Below are 23432 nucleotides of genomic sequence, written 5' to 3' on the forward strand. Positions count from 1 at the left end.
CCGGGATGTTAGCGGCTCATACAGTAACTTGTCGCTTGAGGATCTGCTACCTTTGCTACTTTTGAATTTGAATCGTGAGAAGTAACAGTTTCAGAACTTGTGAGGTTTCCACCTGACAAAATACAACAACAAGACCTGTCGATCAGCTGAGTCTTGTTGAGTGACGATCAATTGGAACATTTGTTCTCAATTTCTCAAGTGAGTGAGGAACAAAGCAAAACGCCATATCCCTTGCTCTCCTCCAGACATTCTCAATGACGCCGTGACATTCTTCACGGCTGTAGGTCGCCAGATGATGGCCAAAGGGGAACAATTGGTCGGTCTTAAGGCTGACTTTGTGAAACACTTGAGAGGGCCTTCTTAATCTACAGTAAATGCCTTCTTCGCTGCCCCCGGAGGGCCACACATAGCCACCATGCCAGAAGCCTTGCTATAAGGCCCACTTAAACCCCTTCCATTTGGGCTCCCAAAGCCCAGCGCTCATCCTCCTGCTGCAGCTGCCGTTCACTGGGAGGAGTGGAATGACACAATCCATCCCACGGAAACTCAACGGACAAAGTGCGCGGGCGCACGCGTGTGTACGCAAATACACAAGGAGGTACCAGTATCAGGATGAAATGACTGAGTGTCAGTTGAAAATGGCGAGGGAGCACATCTAATTTGTATATACACCGGTAGTACAACAATAAGTACACAACTTAATCTGATGTGGCAGAATTTACAACTGCCCCCCTCTGGCACCCCCGAGGCGCCGGGCCTGCCAGTACATGCTGTATACACTAATGTCTAAAGCACAAGCATGCACGGATGCACACGCACCCATGCAAGCAAAAACCCACAGATGTACGTTTGAATTACTACACTACACAATGCTGAGGACATTTTAGGGCGGCAATTTTAGAAATGCAACTCGTGCAATTTTTGTTGCCATCCTTAACCCTAACCCCATGCACGGTATGCATGTGAGCTTGTGTCTGCAATTTTTGGTCATACTTCCTCACAAGTATAGTAATACAACCGTGCACGCACACGCGCACACACACACACACACACGCACACACACACGCACGCACACGCACACATGCACACACATGTACACAATCCACTTTTCCACTGTGATTTTCCCCATCTTTTGGACAAATCCCCCCGCAAAATAGAAATGGAAGATGTGTCCTCCTCCCCTATTGTGAAGGGGGCTATTTATTTTGATTTGATTAAGGGTGCTTTACTTGGGGGCTCACCGCCTAATCTTCTGAGAATGTGTCTGGCAAAGGGGATAAAGTCCCTTTAAAACCTGAAGGCTTCTCCTCCAGAACGCCGACAAACTGCATGGGGAACGCTGAATGACAATATTCTGCCACGGAAAAAGAAGAAGGAGGAGGAGGAGGAAGTGAAGAAAATGACTTTCAAAATGGAAAATGGCCTTTCAGCGTCGCTCAAGACCAATTCAACAAGAGAGAGAGAGGTAAGGAGAGAGGGGGACGAAACCGTCCCCCGGAGGTAGGATTTATATTGAATCAAAATACGTATTTTCCGTGAAAGTCAGCAGCTCCGCTTGAATGTGTCCAGACCTTGTGATGAGATGATGTACTGCTGGACATGTGAGGGAAGAGGAACAGGGTGATTATATGTGGCGGTGAGCCTCACACCACCCGGTTGTCACCGGGGCCTCAAAAGGCCTATTTCATACTCCAGTTATAAGGTGACCACCGAACACTGCAACATGACGCCACACAGTGGTGGTATAAACGACTCACCACCTCTCACCCCAACACATCTCTCTGGTTTTACTAACCGCCATATCACCTAAAACTGGAGTATGAATAGCCCTAAAACTCTCTCTTCTCTGTAAAACGGACGCGAGTTGCAACAGTACTCGAAATGTATACAAATCCTTAGAAAATAGCAGATCTACAAGCTCACAATGCGTTGCATCGCATATTCGCAGTGCATTGTGAGCTTGTAGATCGGCTATCTTCAAATGGACAAAATGTATAGGGCTGAAGTGGTATATGTTTTCTAATAATAATAATCAAAATCTATAAAGTAACTATAGTAACTGAAGTTTTCAAATAAATGTAGTAGAGTGAAAGTAAAGTATCGGAAATACTGAAGTAAAGTACGAATACCTCAAAATTGCACTTAAGTTCAGTACCAAAGTAAATGTAATCATAGTTACTTTCCACCACTGGTAAAGAAAGAGAAACAGGATATTGTTACATCGTTGTACTTCTTCTTCCAGCACTGCTATAGTGCTTCCTCTGGGGTCTAGCTGGCAGTGTGCCATCCATCCATCCATCCATCCATCCATCCATCCATCCATCCATCCATGGTCCAGACTCTGTGTGCTTCTTGGCACTCTTCTCGTCAAGGCTGAGGCTAGAGGGAGGCGAGGCAAGCCTCCTGGGGAGTCGCTGGAATCGCTGTGTCCTATTTGGACAGGAACCGTTTTTGTTTTTGTGTGTGTGTGTGTGTGTTATTCTTCGGCTCTCAGGTGAAAAGTCCCTGAAGAGGGATGACTGAGCAACGTTGGGAGTTTCAATGAGTTTGTGTGGATGTCCACCCTTCTGTGGCGGGACGCTTGGAACCAAACATTACTGAGGGGAGGGGCTGGTGAGGGTAAGTTGACCTCCGTCGCACGGAGAGGGGGAGAGAGAGTGTTATTGGTAGTGATGTTGTATGTTGGAACAATTCATTTCCCTTTGGCTTAGCTTAAATGCTGGTTTTCAAAGTAGGCCCAAGAGGGTCCAAAATATTCAGAAATGTTGAAAAGTCAAAAAGAATTATAATAATGAGAAAATCTATTAACCGATTCCATGCCATTACCATAGGTGGTCACATGGGTGTGATTTATTTTAAAGGTATCTCGCGGTCTGGGCGTGCGGTGGGTATTCATAGCATGGCAGAGGGGTGCTGGAGGGTTTTAGGCGGTGATGGAGGAGAGGGGAGAAATGGAGAAAAAGACTCGCCGTGCACTCCCAATTACATGGAAATTCCGGTCAATGGTCACGCGTTCCGACAGTGGAGCGTCGCATTCCTTTCCCCGCGAGCGCTCTATCCCAGCCCGGTGTGGGCGTGACCGAGGAGATTACCTGCCGAGAACTGCTTCCCTCAGCGGAGCTTCTAACAGCAGAGGAGAAGACCCAGGATCCTGTCTGGGTCTGGGGACTCACTAAGACTGATCGTTCCCAGCCACAGACGAGTAAAGCCCGGTCACGACCTGAGTGTGGGACTTACTTATGTATTTCGTATGTATTTCCCCCGGAAACAATCTTTTTCGAACAATCACAACGCTCATTTCATGCACGGAGGATGTGAACAGATTTGTGTCAGGAGAGGATCCATTCATAAGCCCGATCCTGTGAATGTATGTTTAGAATAATGTGTGTGGCTGAGACTCTGAGTACAATGTACAGAGTACATGACGGGTGTGGGGAGGGGAGGTGCTGCAGGGGTGAGAATAGAAGTAAAAGAAAATTAACCACATGATGTGTGCCCATTCTGGGCTGAACATTCAGTGGAAATAGCAGCAAAGTATAGTTTGCAGATCAGCTGATTTCAGTAAAGAGATTTGGTGTAGAGAGAAAAGTATAGAATCCTGGGGCACTCCGGTCAACAAAGTATGTAGAGTTTAAGTGGTTAAAAGAGTGAGACACCCAAGTTATTGGGTGCATGCTCATCAAAGCCACATGATCCTCTCCTCTCCTCTCCTCTCCTCTCCTCTCCTCTCCTCTCCTCTCCTCTCCTCTCCTCTCCTCTCCTCTCCTCTCCTCTCCTCTCCTCTCCTCTCCTCTCCTCTCCTCTCCTCTCCTCTCCTCTCCTATCTGATTGCATTAAACAACATTAAACAATGTTAAACTCACATTTGCATGTTGCTTTGCCACTCGATGTGCCATTCACTTTAAGCATGTGCATATACCCTCTATTGGGGCAATGACACGTGAACTCTGTTTCATACGTGTTTCATTATGATAGTCAACGGCCAGCGTGTACACAATTTGGCCCAATCCATCCCATAACGCACTCTGTTCCTACCCGGAAAGAGGAGTGAAATCGCCTCATGCGCTTTTGAGCAACTTAATGCAAGTGGATGGGAGGAGAAATCGTCTCTATTAATATAACCTCACTGGGACACACACTCCGAAATCACTCTGCTGTTAATGATGTCATATCCTCCATGCTCTCTCTCTCTCCTTGTTCTGTCTCTATTTCTCTCTCTCTTTATCTCCCCTTGCTCCCATTCCCTGGTCCCCCCCCCCCCCCCCCCCCCCCTCTCTCTCTCTCTCTCTCTCTCTCACAGCTGCGGTAGTACTTGGAAATTGGAAGTCCAAAGATCACATCTAGTTGAACTTTGTGTGTGTGTGTGTGTGTGTGTGTGTGTGTGTGTGTGTGTGTGTGTGTGTGTGTGCGTGCGTGTACTGTATCGGTTCTACTACCCTGTAGTGGATAGAATTGCCCCTGCACACTGACTCATGCACACACAGATCTCTCAGGCCAAGGAAAACAAAGAGTTGAGGGTTCACACAGCTTCCATGTTGGTTAATGACACTTGGAGGCAGAGTGAAGGAGCCAGATGGAGTCGTCATTAAGAACAATGAACAGCAGCTGCCTGGCCTGCTCAGCCCCAAACAAGTACATGTACTCAAGTACGTTCCACTCCACTGCATCTCAGAGGAAAATACTGTACTGTATACTTACTCCACTACAATTATATGAGTTATAATTATATTATAGTAGTCATACTTTGAAGATTTGGATAAACACTCTAACAGCTTCATGCTCTAGTCTATACGTATGTTTCGGCCATTCGGAAATAGCCGATCTACAAGCTCACAAAGTGTCGGATCGTGATTGGTAATACATTTTGAACTTGTGAGATTCTGCCCAATGAGTACTTTTCCTTTAGGTACTTTAAGTATCTTTTGTACTTTATTTCCTGGAGTACATTTTGAATACGGGACTTCTACTTGTAACAGAGCGTACAGTATATCTACATTGCAGTATTGCTACTTTTACTTTCAGTAAAATCACTGCCCCGGACGGACCCTCTCAAGGCTGGAGGGCCTGTTCAGGGCCAGGTGGACTGACTCCAAAACAGAGGCCTGGGAGGTTAGAGGAGTGTGAATGTGTGTGTGTGTGTGTGTGTGTGTGCGCGTGCATGCATGCGTGCATGCATGGCTGTGTGCACGTGCGAGCGAGTGAGCAAGAGAGAGAGAACTCTTTTGAGCTTGTAGAGACAGACTTTTCAAGATATTTAGTGTCCAGGGAAAAAAGGAGGAGGTCCCAGTATAGGGGACTCCTCCGGTCATTAAAGTATACAGAGGGTTTGAGTGGAGTTTAAACAGCCTGTTCAAGGTGGCTGGCAATGTTGCATTATCATTCTACCTGGACGTGTTGTAAATATATAGCATAAGTTAGCAAGCATGTACATCCTCACTCCCTGACAGACAACATTAAAACAACATACTGCGGCTGAAGCGTGACCAAGCTTGTAGATCGGCAATTTTCACTATTTGACATATAGTAAAATAATGCTGTCAGGCCGAAACCAATTGTCTCAAAGGTCTCCATATTTCATGTTTTTTTTTCTTTCTATAATCTCGTAAAGAGTGTCACACAAAACAGCGGATCTACAATCTACCACAAACACGTTGCGATGCGACACGTTGTGAACTTGTAGATCGGCCATTTTCAGAGGTTGGGTGTAGAGTCCAGAGGGGAAAAAAGGAGAAAACCAAGTACAGAGCCAAAGGCCAAGTGCACCAATTATTGAGGGTTTATGTGCTTAAATGTCAGAAATCTATAAAAAGGTTTAAACTGTAAACACAATAGTGGGGGTCCCTGCTTCATCTGTCTCTCAGCTCAGTCACTGCTCTCCGGTCACATGTAATAGTAGGTACAAAGGGAAACGGGTCAGAACTGCTGGCCTACCAGTGTAGGGGGTCCTTTGCCTTGAAGACCCCTGCCGTAGGGTTTATGGTTTAAGTGGCTAAATGTTTAATGCATTGGTGTGTTGCTGCAAGCAGCAGACAGACGTCTTGTAGATGTCCCTCAGTCACAGGACAGATAAGATGCAGGACATACGCAGTGTGACGAGCTGCATGCCGCTAACAATTTGCGCGCGCGTGTGTGTGTGTGTGTGTGTGTGTGTGTGTGTGTGTGTGTAAACCAGCCCAAAAAAAGCATCTCTCCTGTCTCGCTAGTCCTGAGTGAGATTTCACGCTCATATGCCCAGTTCCTTATCTTATCATCTCTCTCTTCCCCCCCATTCTCTCTCTCTCTCTCTCTCCCTCCTCTCTCTCTCTCTCTCTCTCTCAGCCCCCAAACCCTCTCCTCACTCTAGTCTAGTGGGTGGAAGGGAAGGGAGATTCATTTGGCTTGTACGTTAACAAATGGAGTCACAGTTGCTGTTTTTTTGGGGGAAATGCACAAGATGAGTGGGTGGATAGCTGACTGGCTGACTGGGTGCATTCACCAGGGTGACTGTGAAAACTCGCAGTTATGTTTCCTCTGGCTCAAGAAAATAGGAAAAACACATGCACAGTATGAAGGGGGCATGCAGGGTTCAAGTGCCTCATGAATATTCGGAGAGGGGTGCGCACAAACATCAGATTAAATCCCCTTCGTCCGACAGGAAGAGAGGGCAGTGTGTCTGTCTGTGTGTGTGTGTGTGTGTGTGTGTGTGTGTGTGTGTGTGTGTGTGTGTGTGTGTGTGTGTGTGTGTGTGTGTGTGTGTGTGTGTGTGTGTGTGTGTGTGTTTCAGAAACGGCTTAGTTGCAAAGAAAAATGATCACAACAAACGTTGTTTTTTCCAGTGGGAATTATGGGTTCCAATTTTTGGGGTTGAGTTTCTATTATTTATATATTCATTATTTAGCTTGTCGACAAGAACTAATAAGCTAGCCAGAACTATCAAGCTAACAAGGCATGGCGTCAAGGCTCAAGCAACACTATGCGAAGTATGAACAGTGGTGAGAAAAGTACTCACATGTTTTACTCAAGTAAAAGTATCAATAATTACTGCAATATAGAAATACTCAATGTCAAGAATTCAAAATGTACTTGAATAAAAATACAAAAGTATTGGCATCAAAATGTACTTAAAGTACCAAAAGTACCATTATGCAGAATGTCCCATTTCAAGTTTTCAAATGTATACAAATCTTTTGAAAATGGTAAATGGTGCATTTATATAGTGTCTTTATCCAAGGCGCTTTACATAGATTGTGCATTACTTTCACCTATTCACACACACATTCATACACCGATTGCGGCGGAAGCCATGCAAGGTACGAACCAGCACATTGGGAGCAATGTAGGGTTCAGTGTCTTGCCCAAGGACACTTCGACATGTAGACAGGAGGAGCCGGGATTTGAACCGCCGACCCATGGATCATTGGATAACCTGCTCTACCTCCTGAGCCACAGTCTCCCCTCAAAATAGCTTTTTTCAAATGGCGGAAATGTATAGGGCTGAAGTGGTTAATGTATGTTTTGTAATTATAATAATCTAAATCTACAAAGTAACTAGTAACTAAAGTTTTCAAATAAATGTAGTGAAGTAAAAGTACAATATCAGATCTGAGATGTACGTACGCAGTGGAGTAGAAGTAAAAGTATTGGAAATTAGAATGACTCCAGCAAAGTACAAATAGGCCTACCTCAAAGTTGTACTTAAGTACAGTACGTAAGTAAATGTTTCTTCTGCAAATGTATTAAATAAACTATCATCATCATCAAAATGTATAGTTACTTTACATCACTGCCCACTGGTCGACCAAGCTACAGTATACAGTGCTTAAGTGGTTCAAAGAAAGCTCAGCAACAACCATGTTACACATCTAAGACGATATGTGACCGTTTCTGACCAAGGCCAATTTTTCATGTCATACTGTATGAAAGCAGGGAATCATAGCTTCACATTTACATACAGTATTGGTTGTTAAGTTTAACGAGATGTGGCTTATAGAGTAATGTCTTGCAGAAAACAGCGAGTTGAGAAAACAGGCTTGAAAGGTTCACTTCTGTGGTCTCTAACATTACACCTATAGCTACATGTGTAAGCATTTATTTCATATTTACATGAACGTCATCATGTTCTACATAAATGCAGTTGAAACACTCACACACTGCTGCATGGTGATGGTGATGCCGGTTAATGGATTTATTTTAGTCCTGTCATCATCATAATCATCATCATTCAGTCAGTCACACAGGTCTGACTGCCGTGTCAGCACCTAACGCTGTCCGTAATCTGATCACCACCAGAGCCAAGGGGGGCAGGGGGGGGGGGGGTTCAAGTGCCTCATGAATATTCGGAGAGGGGTGCGCACAAACATCAGATTAAATCCCCTTCGTCCGACAGGAAGAGAGGGCAGTGTGTCTGTGTGTGTGTGTGTGTGTGTGTGTGTGTGTGTGTGTGTGTGCGCGTGCATGCATGGCATGGCGTGCTGCTGTCTGTATAGCATTGCGTTGTAGGCAAAACTATGTTTTATACAAAGCCAAGCTGTTGGAAATAACAAAGTTTCCACTGGAGTCAATGCTGGTAACATTGGAATCTAATGAATTCCACAATTCCGAAACCACTATCTGGAGAATTCTAAATCTTGTGGCGTCTCCAACTACTCCAAACTGTTACGTTTCAGGATTCAATTTCAATTCAATCATAGCTGCGGTGTGACATTAAGACTTTGAGGGATTTATATTAATATATGACATATACCGAGGGGGAGATTGTTTAATTACCTTTGGAGCATATGCCAAAGTATTCGCACCTTTGATCCATGAAAATCCGCTTGAAAACACTCCAATGATTTGTTATTGAGCTGACAAAAAAGTCACTTCCGTGATTCGGGTCATAGACAAAGAGCAAAGCGAGCTAAGATTGTCCCTACACCCTCGTTCATTTTGTATTGGACTCAGTTTCCCAGAAGCCCTTGCTAGCCGGCAGTTGGTCATCATAACGTGTCCGCCTCATCACCAGGTCCGCGACAAATCCGCTATTTATTTTAAATTATTACAAAACGGCGAATTTAACACATAAAAACAAATAGTGGGTTTAGCGTATTACACAGGGGGAGACAATGGATTGAATAGCGTGGAACGCGGGTTATACAGTTAAACTGTTAAGCGCAGGTGGACACCGCAGCATTGATTGCATACAGCTGGCCGGCCTACAGGGCACGGCTCCACGGATTTGTCTATACTGGTTCAAATTATCTAAACATCCCTCGTTCCTTCTAATTAATTTCTTATTTATTTACAGCAACAGGAATTTAACTGGAGGAGAAAGTCTTCTGACCACAAATCAATGTAATTTTAACTTTTTTATTATTTTACTGCTGTTTTTGCCATTGCCAATTATATTAACATCCGGATTCAACAGTCAGTTATTAGAAACAATTTCTGTCATTTCAGAAGTTTAGATTAAATAGCAGAAGTGAAGACAGAGAGAGAGCAGGAAATAAACAGATTTTAGTTCCTAACTTCCTGACAAATTTTGTCATTTGACACATTTGCCATAGATTTTCTGTATTTCAAAGAATGGGATGTCACAGCATAAGGTCGCACACAACCGCACATGCACGCACGCACGCACGCACGCACGCACGCACGCACGCACGCACGCACGCACGCACGCACGCACGCACGCACGCACGCACGCACGCACGCACGCACGCACGCACGCACGCACGCACGCACGCACGCACGCACGCACGCACGCACGCACGCACGCACGCACGCACGCACGCACGCACGCACGCACGCACGCACGCACGCACGCACGCACGCACACACACACACACACACACACACACACACACACACACACACACACACACACACACACACACACACACACACACACACACACACACACACACACACACACACACACACACACACACACACACCTACCTTGGGGTCCATACTGTGATCCTTGGGGCCCGTAGGGGCCGGTGGGGGGTGCGCCCTGGGGGTAGGTTCCCATGCCGGGGTACAGACCCCCGGGTGAGGGGTGGTGGTGGGGGGACATGGGGGGTCCCGACTGGGGAGAGGCAAACTGAGCCGCAGCCTGGTTCCTCTGGATGCTGGACATGAACCCTGAGACGCACACACGCATACACATACACACACACACACACACACACACACACACACACACACACACACACACACACACACACACACACACACACACACACACACACACACACACACACACACACACACACACACACACACACACACACACACACACACACCCACACACACACAAATAAATGAACACCCTATTTCATCAAAGTACAGCATCACACAAAAGCACCAAAGTTGCAGATCCACCAGCTCGACAGAGTGGGCGAAAAATAAAACTTCTGGGAACTCAGATTAGTGGATCTGCAACTTTTGATGCTTTTGAATTTGAATCCTGAAAAGTAACCGTTTTGGACATTATGAGGTTTCCACCCGACAGAGATGATATAACATCGCCCCCCCCCCTCCCCCCCTCTAGGGCCCCGCGCTCTTTCAAGACGCTGGGGCTGCACACATTTTATAAAACTAAAAACTATCCATCCACCCTGCCAGTGGAAGAAAGGTCACCACATAGCATGCATAAAGGGACAGAGAGAGAGAGAGAGAGAGAGAGAGAGAGAGAGGTCTATCTGGTGTTGTAAATGGATTGGCTTCTGGTATCTTCTCCATACAGCACTGTTTCCCAAACAGTGGGTCGGAACTTGGAACCCATTTTTGGGTCGCAGATAAAAAAATATATATTATTATAGTAGACATGATATTTTCACCAGTTTTGGTCTCGGGCAACAGTCTAATTTCCTTTTGGGTCTTACTCTTGAGCTCAAAAGGTTGGAAACCACTGGCATACAGTAAACATGTTGTGTTGTTACATTTGAGGCGTGCATGTTTTAGGTGGTTCGGGATAGAGTATACATGCCGACACTCATGTCTGACTCGTCTGTGGTGGGAGGGAGGGAGAAATGCTCAAATAAACAGGATACAATTCACAATTAATAATTGCGTCCCAAATTTTCCCCAAAAAACTCAGATTTCCCTTTCCTTCAGTATGTTGTAAAACATGACATTATTTTATAGTTCAAGATAGATTTGAGTTCACTTTCTTTTTTGAGGGGCGCTATCCCCTCCTGCTATGTCCAGCTTTTGGTGTGTGTGCACTGTGCACAAACTTTGTCCTAAACAAACAACAATTAAATGCCATTGACAATGAATAGTCAATTTTGAGTGTTCGTGTAAACACAAACATTGCATAACACAAAAATGAGGACGCAACTTGTGATTGGCCGGAATGAGGTGTATGATGTATGATGATATGAGCGCCCCTCACTTCACACAGGTGTGATTTTTTCTTTTTGCCTTTTCCTACCAATGTAGTCGTTAAGCCATTACCACATTTTTGAGGGGCGCTAGCCCCTCCTATATCCAGCTATTAGTGTAGATAGACTTACACAAATGAATGGAGAACGTCATACTGTAGTAATCTTTGACTGCAGACTTAGCCCCAAGTGTCTGCAACTGTTTTTAAACATAGCCTACGTGCTACGTGACATGATGAGGAAATGTTGCTGTTCCGTTCTGTTTTTGTTTATTGCTTTGAAATGTTGTATTATGTGTATCTCGACAACTGCAAATGAGGGTGACCTCAATGTCTTGAGAATAAATAAAGGTTTGAAATAATGAATAGTGTTTGAGCAAATCGTCTATTTTTCTCCCATAAAAACAATGAATTATCATAGACGGACGGACGGACGGACGGACGGACAGACAGACCAATGAAGGGTAAGAGCGATTGGAGGCTGAGAGTGTTTCTGCTGCGAGTGCAGAGCAGAGCAGAGGGTTTAAGGAGGGAGGACATTATTGTAATGTTTAGCTTCCATTAGGAAGACAGGGGGATTGTGAGAGAGCACGGGGAAAACACCGCGTGTAAAACCACACTTTAAATTGCCTGGAAAATGGATGGGCAGAGAGACATTGTGCAGACAGTGCTAAAAGCAAATAACACATTTCAAGGATCTCTCTCTCTCTCTCTCTCAAAGTGAATGAAGCTCTTAGGCGAACAACAACAACAACAGCAACAGGCAGCCCGCTAAAGGGAGAGACGTAGAGGAAAAGGGTTGAAAAAAAGGAAGTAAAGAAAGAAAGAAAGAAAAAAAGAGAGACATTCAGCAGAGTTATGGAAATGAAGAGGGGAAGAGAGGCTCTTAGAGAGGGAAGCACTTGAGCAAAGTGGAATGGGATGGAGTGTGTGTGTGTGTGTGTGTGTGTGTGTGTGTGTGTGTGTGTGTGTGTGCGTGTGCGTGCGTGCGTGTGTGGCTGCGTGTGTGGCTGCGTGCGTGCGTGACACACGTGCCTAAAGGGGGGTAGAAGGTGGTTAATCCTAGCTCGGAAAAACGGCAAAAACAGTGCCAGCCCTGTTAAGCAGCACTCTGTGTCTTTCTCTCTTTTCTGTCAGTCTCCGACTCTCCGTCAGTCTCTCTGTTTCTGTGTGTGATATTGTCTGTCTCTGTTGTGGACAATGTGTGTGATATTGTCTGTCTCTGTTGTGGACAATGTGTGTGATATTGTCTGTCTCTGTTGTGGACAATGTGTGTGATATTGTCTGTCTCTGTTGTGGACAATGTGTGTGATATTGTCTGTCTCTGTTGTGGACAATGTGTGTGATATTGTCTGTCTCTGTTGTGGACAATGTGTGTGATATTGTCTGTCTCTGTTGTGGACAATGTGTGTGATATTGTCTGTCTCTGTTGTGGCCAATGTGTGTGATATTGTCTGTCTCTGTTGTGGACAATGTGTGTGATATTGTCTGTCTCTGTTGTGGACAATGTGTGTGATATTGTCTGTCTCTGTTGTGGACAATGTGTGTGATATTGTCTGTCTCTGTTGTGGACAATGTGTGTGATATTGTCTGTCTCTGTTGTGGCCAATGTGTGTGATATTGTCTGTCTCTGTTGTGGACAATGTGTGTGATATTGTCTGTCTCTGTTGTGGACAATGTGTGTGATATTGTCTGTCTCTGTTGTGGACAAAGACATTCAAGAAACATTCAAGACAGAAAAAACAGGTGTGCTTCCTCTGGAAGCTGCCCTTGGTTAAGGCAGTGGGTGCTCAGTTTTGAAAATAACATAACTAAATAATCCATCAAGTGGACGTGTTTCGGCAAACAGCCTTCTTCAGAGCAGAATAAAACGTTTTTTAGTGTGTTCTGAAGAAGGCTGTTTTCTCAAATACACATGAGAAATTGCATCTGAGCCAGTCTTGGATCTTTTATTTTGGAGTGCCGCTTTTTCCACTTAGTTGGTATATTAGTTACATTCAAGACATTATTGAACAATATTTTTGGGCTCCCAATATCACTTGATATTGTTACTTATACCTAAACTATTCTTATTTGAGTTACGCAGGGATCTGTACAGGCCTGTTTTAGCTCCACACTAAATAAAGTGATCTGTACAGGCCTGTTTTAGCTCCACACTAAATAAAGTGATCTGTACAGGCCTGTTTTAGCTCCACACTAAATAAAGTGATCTGTACAGGCCTGTTTTAGCTCCACACTAAATAAAGTGACGTTTAGCTGCAAAGTGACCCCCAAACACAGGCTACAAAATGTGTCAAACTAATTTTGACACAGTGAAACGTCAAACACACACACACACACACACACACACACACACACACACACACACACACACACACACACACACACACACACACACACACACACACACACACACACACACACACACACACACACACACACACACACACACTATACCTCTCTCTTGTGCCATAGGTGAGCTGGTCATGGGGGGTCGTGCACCCTCAGGACCAGTAGCAGCAGTCATGGTGGAACCTGCAAAAACAGACATGGACATTTCTATTAAGAGCCAAGGCCGATGATTGATAGATAGATAGATAGATAGATAGATAGATAGATAGATAGATAGATAGATAGATAGATGAGATAGATGAGATAGATAAGATATAGATAGATAGATAGATAGATAGATAGATAGATAGATAGATAGATAGATAGATAGATAGATAGATAGATAGATAGATAGATAGATAGATAGATAGATAGATAGATAGACCATTGTGGTCTACTTGTGACATAGAACAATACACAAACATACTGTACAGCACAAACTACCATGAACAAATAAATAAAAAAAGATCCAAGGCTATATGAGCTATACATAAAGGACAAGAGGTACCCTAATTTAATAATCCAGAGAAGGGGATGGGGGGGGGGGGGGTGGGGGGGTATCCGGGGTCAGGATCTATGACCAGTTATTGTGAAGATAAAGCCATGATTTAAGGTTATTCTTCAATCTTGCAAGATAATTTGGGGATTTCAGGGCAGTAGGTATAAGCTTGCAGTTTGCGTATCTGATATTTTCCCGGTTTTAATGGGTCAAGCTTCTTCAAACTCACATTAAAGTTCCTTCCACTGCAACATTACTTCTTATTTTGGTTCCAAATGAAAAGGTTTTCTTTGCTTATTCCACATAACTGAAAAAGTTATATTAATTTTATATATTTTTAAAGGAAAAAAGCCTTTGTGTGACCCCTGTCTAATCAAAGCGAGGTCAGTGGAATATGGGTTGGCGTGCGGCGCTTAATGCCATCCTCTTCTTAAAAAGTGAAAGGAGTGGGAACAGGAATTGTTGTCATAATAAAGGAATGTAAAGCCCAAGGTTTCCTTTTCAGGCATGCTTTGTATCCTTTCGCTAAAGTCTGCGCTGGAACCAAAAAGTTAGTGAAAGTTGTCGTGGGCTTTGAGTTAACGAGATTCAAATGATATGCGAATATATGCAGCAAAAAAGAAGTTGCTATGGGTTTGATGCTAGCTGAGCCTTTGGCTGAGCAAGGCACAGAGGTTTGGGGTTCGACTCCCAATTATTGTAACCTTTGCACAGTCATTTGGAGGCCTTGTATGTCCAAAACTGTAACTTTTTAGGAAATGAATGAATGAATGAAACCGTGTTTTACAATGGATCAATATTATTTAGTCACAAGCTCTTGTTAATACTTATCATTGGTTAAACATCGTCAGGGCAGAAAACTCCTGTCACCATTATGCTAACCTTTTGTGTATTATCGCAAATTATAATGCCCTACTTGATCATACTAAAAGGTCACACAAAAGCATCAAAAGTAGCATAATACAAGCAAAGCGTTTTGAGCTTGCAGATCTGCTACTTTTGCTTTATAATTCGACTACTTTCACTACTTTTGCATGATACCCCATTACAATAAAGTATAAAATAGGGCATTAATTCATGAAAAAAAAAAAAACGATGAAACAGACGCGAAAAGATACGAATACAGAAAAAATGTGACCAGATTTGACTGAGAGACTGCCATCGCGCAAATTCCAGCTTTTCACCAGAGGAGAAAAACGTTTTTATTTTTTATTTTTTATTAGTTTATAGCACAGGCAGGCTCTTCACATACTAGAGCATGTCTGAAATAAGTGTCAGAGCTGAAATCAACACGCAAATATGAAATAAATGCTTAAACATGTAGCTAAGCGTAATGTTACAGACGACAGAAGTGTAGTGAACCTACAGCAAACACTTCACACAAGTGTGTGTGTGTGTGTGTGTGTGTGTGTGTGTGTGTGTGTGTGTGTGTGTGTGTGTGCATGCGTGCGTGCGTGTGGAGAGAGCAGACAGGAGGTGGCATGCTCTCCACATAAACAAACCCAATTAAGTCGCCATAATTGCTTTGCATAAAACAGCATAAACTATTCAATCAACAATGCCCCCCTCGCCTCCGCACACACACACGCATGCACGCACGCAAAGTCGCACGCACGCACGCAAAGTTGCGCGCGCGCACACACACACACACACACACACACACACACACACACACACACACACACACACACACACACACACACACACACACGCTTCAAATAGAGACATTTGATTAGTTAATCACCATACAGTGAAAGGGGATAATTTTAATGTTGAAAAAGCACTGAAATGTGTGTGTGTGTGTGTGTGTGTGTGTGTGTGTGTGTGTGTGTGTGTGTGTGTGTTACTGTTTGATGTGGTAAGTATAAGTAAGCCTTGCCGAGACATGAGACCCATAGGGCAGGAGCCTATATCTCCTGTTTCTGTAGCGTGAGGAAGCTTGATGTACAAGTACACCCCCTGGACATGATGTACAAGTACACCCCCTAGACATGATGTACAAGTACACCCCCTAGACATGATGTACAAGTACACCCCCTAGACATGATGTACAAGTACACCCCCTGGACATGACGCTAGTATGTCGCAGGGACTTGCCCCCAATCCAACCCTTGATGCTGAGTGCCAAGCAGGGAGACACTGGGTCATAGTGTTTGTATGACCCAGCCGGGCTTCGAACCAAGCCCCCAGTGAGGCTCTCCAGCGTTGAAGCACTCGGCCCTAGTGGTTAGAGCGTGAACTGCAGGCGGACCCGTGGATTCATGACCGGGAAACCCCGTGCAGCTGGGCTTTAACATTGAGCGCTCGGTTGCACTTCCGCATTTGACCACCAAAATGTGGTGGTCAAATTAGTAGAGTGTTCTTCCGGGTGCTTCAAAACTTTCACTGACATGAATAGCGGGGGGATATTCTTTTATTACTCTATGGTTCGAACCCCAATCTCCCGGTCTCAGGGCAGACACTCAAACCACAAGGCCACTGAGCTGGTCTGATGTGGACAGTGGATTATTTGTCGTTAGATGCCAAGTCATTGAGAGCAGTGGTTCTCAAACCTTTCATTAGAGATGCACAATATTGAAATTATGACCAATATCCAATATATTACATTATTATATTATATAATATTTTTTCGATACAGTACAGATTCTATTTCCCATTCATGTCAGGGACCCCCAACCTCCCCTCCTCTCCTCTCCTCCCTTTAACGAGGTGTTGAATAATGATGTCCAAATGAACCCAACAGGCTCCATGGTGGGCCCTGGCACGTCTGAGACGCATAATTAATAATTCACACAATTAATCACTGACATCACTGTGTGTGTGTACCCAGGAGAGAGAGAGAGAGAGAGAGACAGAGAGACAGACAGACAGACAGACAGAAACTCTCTTAAGTGTCAATCATTGAATGGTCAAATCCATCGATTCTGATCTTCTATTTTTGAACAGCCATAAGTATAAATAAAATATGGAAAAAGTGGTTAAATTGACCCCCTGGTGGCCCAGTGTGATCATGCTACCGCGTCACACAATTGCTCCGAGTTTTGAGCTTGTACATCTGCTAATTTTGCTACCTTTGAATTTGAAGCCATATAGAAAAGTAACCATTTTGGACATGTGAGGTTTCCACCGGAAAGAGACGATAATATTGTATAAACCAACGGCAGCACTCGGGGGGAACAACACAGAGCTAGAGCGCTTTGAAGTGCTGGCGAGAAGCGAAATAATTCAAATTTCCTTTTTGTAAAAAAAAACATTATAACCCCCCACCCCACACACACACACACACACACACACGATACAAAGCCATGTTAGCCAGTAAGTAATGGGGAATTCATTGCGTTTTTGGAGATAATGCTCCTCTCTAAAAACCCAACGCACATTTTAACATTTCTCCTCCGCAAGGATTGTCGGGGCAACGGCGGCCCCCTTTGAAGAGGCGAGCTTTACTTTGAAGCTTTTTTCCCCTCTCGCTTATTTTTTACCACGCTGTTTCAAACGCAAACGCAACGGGAAGTTCAAAGCCGACGGGAAAGAGAGAGAGAGAGAGAGAGAAGACTCCTTACCCATATTACTGTGTTGTTTTAGATTAATACGCCTGGGAGCTGCTCTGTGTGCGCGTGTGTGTACTGTATAATACTACACTTGTATAGGTATAGTTAGTAGCCACAGGTATACTAGAATTTGAGAAAAATACGTTATGAGGACAATAATTGTCCTGGTCCTCACGAGACACATTGTTGCTTTTATGGGTTTTCTCTGGGTTAGACTTACAAGATTCAAGTTGGGGTTAGGTTAGACATTTAGATGTTAAAGATGTAGTGCCACGATTTTTTTCCACCCTAAAACATGATCATCAGGTATTATTACAATATAAGGTGTGTCACTGTGGTGTCACTATATTACTGTTTTCTTCATTGGCCCGTTTGACTGTCAAGGGTTCAGCCCCCTGGAAGAAACCCTAAATACAAAGTTAATACACCATTGCACATAAAAACAACTCCAGGGTGTCTAATGAAGTACTGTCACCTCATAGACACATGAAAAACTCCATCTTTAAGTTTAGGGATTAGACATTTAGGGCTCCATTTTCGTCTGATCTTTCTAAATACAATGTTTTGGGATTTAGCAGTGGGGAAGGGGTGTTCCCCCACTAAAGTTGGTATTTTGTTACCTGTCTAAATCCCTAAAACACTTATTTTCTTCTTCTTCTTCTTTTCTCTCTGTGTGTGTGTGTGTGTGTGTGTGTGTGAGTAGATAATAGCTCCATACACTAAAATATGAGCAAAAGTTCCGCGGACAGACACACTTTCTAATTAGTGTTTCCAATTAGTGTCCTTTGTTCCAGTTGAATGTTAACACCTTTGGAATGAATGTGAGCTGCCAGTGTGTGAACCATGAGCCTCTAATCAGTCAACATGAAGTGTGTGACCTCGCTAATGTTTTAATAAACGGCAGCAGCAAATACATACTGTATAATAATAACTGGTGAAATTACAGAATAATGGAGAACCAGGAGGTTCTGCTTCACTTGTTTCCTAAATGTGTTTCATGCCAAGCGGGAGGAACCAAATGTATTTGGCTGCGGACCCCATCTGTAAATATGCTGTGCCAAGCCACAGTCAAGGATTTGTGTGTGAAATGTGTTCAAAATGATTCAAACAAACGTTTCCCCATTTTCGCCAAGATGTTTCACATAGCCAAGATAGCAGATTTGCTGTATGTCCACGTCTGTCCAACGTTACGGTTGTCACACACGCACACACACACACACACACACACACACACACACACACACACACACACACAGACACACACACAGTTTGCTCTGTACTTGGAGCGCTTTTGTCTTTGCCAATAACAGCCGATCTAAAGCTCACGACCCAGTGGTGAGTGTCTTTGACTGCTGTGGTTTCACCCGCCTCACAGCAGCACTGTGTCTCTGGTGATCCGCATATACTGTAGCCCTCGGCTAACTCACCCATATAATCAATGCCCATTACATGTATATTCCTTCCATTTGGACACAGAGTGCATCCAATTAGGTCAGACTATAATGTTGGGGTGATTAGATCTGGCTCGCTTTTGGTGTTCCAATTCATTCCAAAAGGTATTTGATAGGGCTATGAGGTCAGGGTGTTGCATGCACTGATGCACAGGACAGTCAAGCTATTCCTCACTCATCTCAGGAAAACATTTATATTTGAGGGAGTGTGTGAGTGAGTGTGTGTGTGTGTGTGTGTGTGTGTGTGTGTGTGTGTGTGTGTGTGTGTGTGTGTGGGGTTGGGAGGGGGGCAGGGGTTGGTCGGGATACTGTTGCCTTCCACAAAATTGGAAGCAGACAACATATTGTGTAGAATGTCATTATAGCCGTACAGCATTAACATTTCCATTATCTGGAACAAAGGGAATTAATTAGAAACACTAATTTGAAAGGGTGTCCAGTTACTTTTGGTCATTATAGTTTACTTTACACACACAAATGGACGCACACACACACACACACACACACACACACACACACACACACACACACACACACACACACACACACACACACACACACACACACACACACACACACACACACACACACACACACACACACACACACACACACACAGTTGACCTCTGTGAGAGTTGGACTGAGGTAACCGTGTTAATAGACGGATACAGAATGTGAAGAAAATGGCTGTTTCAGCAGCTTCTCCCAATACACCCCTTAGGCTGTAAACACACACACACACACACACACACACACACACACACACACACACACACACACACACACACACACACACACACACACACACACACACACACACACACAGGTAAAAGATGCAGTCTACCATTCATTGTCAATGGAAGCCAGCGACATGCCGTTGCAAAGTTGGGTTCAACTTCCAGATGCAAAGCTACAACTGTCGCTGCAATGACACACTATGGACGAATGCTTGATGACGTTAATGACCGTGTGAGCAACAGATTCTACAAAGCGACAACGCAACAAATAATGCTCTGACCTTCATTTGTATCTTTGCATTTTTTGCAACTGCCCATTCAAATTCTTTCTTTCTTTCTTTCACCAGAAAACAACCATTTGTCTTGGGAGGACCAGGATATTGTTCCAATCGTGTGCATCTCAAACTCTACTACACCTGTGGGGACATGTGGCCCTCAGTAAGTATAGTAGCGCGCACACACACACACACACACACACACACACACACGTGCGCGCAGAGAGGTAATAATGTGGCCCTCGGTCGTTTGTGTCTTCAGGGGGTAAAAGAAGGCAGATGAACAGCGGCTCTCCAATAACGGCTGCGTTTTCGTTCTTTCAGTTTTTGTTAGACGTGGACTGGGGAGTGTGCGTGGGTGAGTGGATAGAGGCTCTCAGAGCCGGGGGCTAATGCCAGTTAACTGTCCCTGTAGGGCAGGACAAACACCACCGTGCTACAGCGCTATAGCGCTGCCGGCCCTGCTCGACCAACACCAACCAACACCACTCCCAAGGTCCTCATTACCGCCGACGCCGAGCAGCAACTGTAAGAAAAGTGCTAGCTTAAGCTGAAAAACTGGAGAACCGAGGGGGAAGGAGGATGGTGTTTGGTGGGGGGGTGGAGAGGGAGAGAGAGATAGAGAGACAAGGGGAAGTCATGAGCGTGCCATGGAGAGAGAGAGAGAGAGAGAGAGAGAGAGAGAGAGAGAGAGAGAGAGAGAGAGAGAGAGAAGGAAAGTAATTGCGCGCAGAGGTGCTCAGGTTGGGGTTTTGTACTCGTTCGCAGTTAGAATGGGATTTCTCTAAACGGCTAACGCAGCAAGCTAGCAGACCTCTCTCTCTCTGCCTCCAAGCCCATCTCTCTCTCTTTCTCTCTCTCTGCCTCCAAGCCTATATCTCTCTGTCTGTCTGTCTCTCTCTCCTGGATAACGCTGCAGCGCTCCGTGGATAGCGCCTGCGGGAGGGACGTTTGCTGCATGTTTCACTTTCGAACACGAACAGCCATTATAGGGGGAGAAGGAGGAGGAGAGGCGCGTGTGTGTGGGGGGGAGGGTGGGGATATAGAGGAGGAGGGCCGTGTGTGTGTGGGGGGGGGGGGGGTGGAGTTACAGAGGAGGAGATGTGTGGGTAAAGAGTGCAGAGTAAACTAGAATGCTATCTGGCCCTAAACAGAGAATACGCAGTGGCAGAATACGAGCACCACGACCGACCCAAAACAAATCTTAACTTACAGACTCAGTGAGCACAGTCTTGCGATCGAGAAAGGCCATCATAGGCAGACCTGTATCCCGAGAGAAGACAGACTATGCACCCACTGCACACTAAATGAAGTGGAAACCGAGCTACACTTCCTAACCATCTGTCCATTGTACCAAGACATCAGAGACACATACTTCCCACAGATTACAACCACACACAGAGATTTTGAAAACATGACCAATGACAAAAAACTCTTCTGCTGGGCGAAGTACAACAATGTGCAAACACAGCAGCAAGATTCGTGAGTTGCTGTGATAGGAGAAGGATATCAAATGGAACACAAGCACCCTAAAGACTAATCATTGTTTATATTCCTGTACTACCTGCATCCAGTGATCTTGGTACATAGAAATTGATCTACGGTATTTGAAGATTCTGACTTTCAAATGTACATATTTTTTGTTTTGATTGTATTGCTATATTGTTGTATTGTGCTTTGGCAATGTAAACGTATGTTTTCTCATGCCAATAAAGCCCTTTGAATTGAATTGAATTGAATTGAATTCCCACATTCCCACATTGTTTGTGGGGGGGGGGGGGGGTACAGAGGAGGAGAGAGGGGGGGTACAGAGGAGGAGAGAGGGGGGGTACAGAGGAGGATTGGGGGGGGGGGGTATTGGTGCAAGGGAAAAAGATAAAGCAGAATAAAAGCAGGACAGTAGAGGAACAGGAATCTAAGGGAAAAGAGACAGACGGGATGTTATGGATGGAACATTCAGCTGCGTTCCTCCTGTGGGGCCGCACAGCAGAGAGAGAGAGGGAGAGAGGGAGGGAGGGAGGGGGGGGGGATCTGACAGAGATTGGGGCGGGGGGAACACAAGAGGAAACAAGAAAACGTGAGGACGATAAAAACAACGAGAGATAGAGAGGGAGAGATACATAGTACTATAGAGAGAGAGAGATAGAGAGGGAGAGATACATAGTACTATAGAGAGAGAGAGATAGAGAGGGAGAGATACATAGTACTATAGAGAGAGAGAGATAGAGAGGGAGAGATACATAGTACTATAGAGAGAGAGAGATAGAGAGGGAGAGATACATAGTACTATAGAGAGAGAGAGATAGAGAGGGAGAGATACATAGTACTATAGAGAGAGAGAGATAGAGAGGGAGAGATACATAGTACTATAGAGAGAGAGAGATAGAGAGGGAGAGATACATAGTACTATAGAGAGAGAGAGATAGAGAGGGAGAGATACATAGTACTATAGAGAGAGAGAGATAGAGAGGGAGAGATACATAGTACTATAGAGAGAGAGAGATAGAGAGCCAGAGGCGGTGTTCCTTATTCGTTTTGTCTCTCAGGGAGTGGTGTGTCTAGGAACTCACCCCACTCCACAGGAAACTCACTGTTTCACTCTCTGTTTCACCCTGTCCCCACACACACACACACACACACACACACACACACACACACACACACACACACACACCAAGCAGCACCTCCTCCCAAACAACTCCACCACCCCACATCCCGCTTTCATGAGGCCAACGTTTCACATAAGCAGTAGTAGTAAGTAAGACTTGTGGAGCCCTATGGCCCACAGGGCAGGAGCCTATCTCCTGTCTATAAGTCTATAAGTACCACCCCTGGACACACAACACGTCACTTTGTGAGATTCGTGCAGGGCTGTGAGCTTGTACATCTGTTATCTTTGTGTAATACTGTGTTTAGTGTTTAAAGGGGCATTCCACTCATTTTCAACATTTTACTATGACATTAATATACCTTAGAGCTGTTATGTGGAAATAATAAAAAGGTCCCCCCATAGTTCTAGGAAAGTTTCCTAGAACTGGAAGTCTGAAAAACATCATTAACATGGTGAAACACATCTTGATGATGTCATCAAGATGTGTTTCGGCCCAGGCCGTAGCGTAACGGTCTGGGCACCGGACTGGTAATCCAGTCGCAGTGTGCCGCGGGTTCGACTCCCGGACCC

At 44.7% G+C, this 23432-nt stretch overlaps 1 protein-coding gene across 1 annotated transcript in view; it reads right to left on the minus strand.

Annotated features, from left to right (window-relative positions):
• The window catches only part of LOC310878185 (AT-rich interactive domain-containing protein 1B-like), a 240202-nt gene that overhangs the window by 48423 nt on the left and 168347 nt on the right, over nt 1–23432 (minus strand). Inside the window, exons 6-7 of the mRNA XM_083792341.1 lie at nt 13805–13882; nt 9919–10104 (exon numbers count right to left, since the gene is read on the minus strand). Coding sequence (XP_083648467.1) covers nt 9919–10104; nt 13805–13882 — 264 coding nt within the window. The remainder of the gene's footprint in view (nt 1–9918; nt 10105–13804; nt 13883–23432) is intronic.

Source organism: Protomyctophum parallelum (genome assembly GCF_964188405.1).
Source record: "Protomyctophum parallelum genome assembly, chromosome: 20".
Classification (NCBI taxonomy): Eukaryota; Metazoa; Chordata; class Actinopteri; order Myctophiformes; family Myctophidae; genus Protomyctophum; species Protomyctophum parallelum.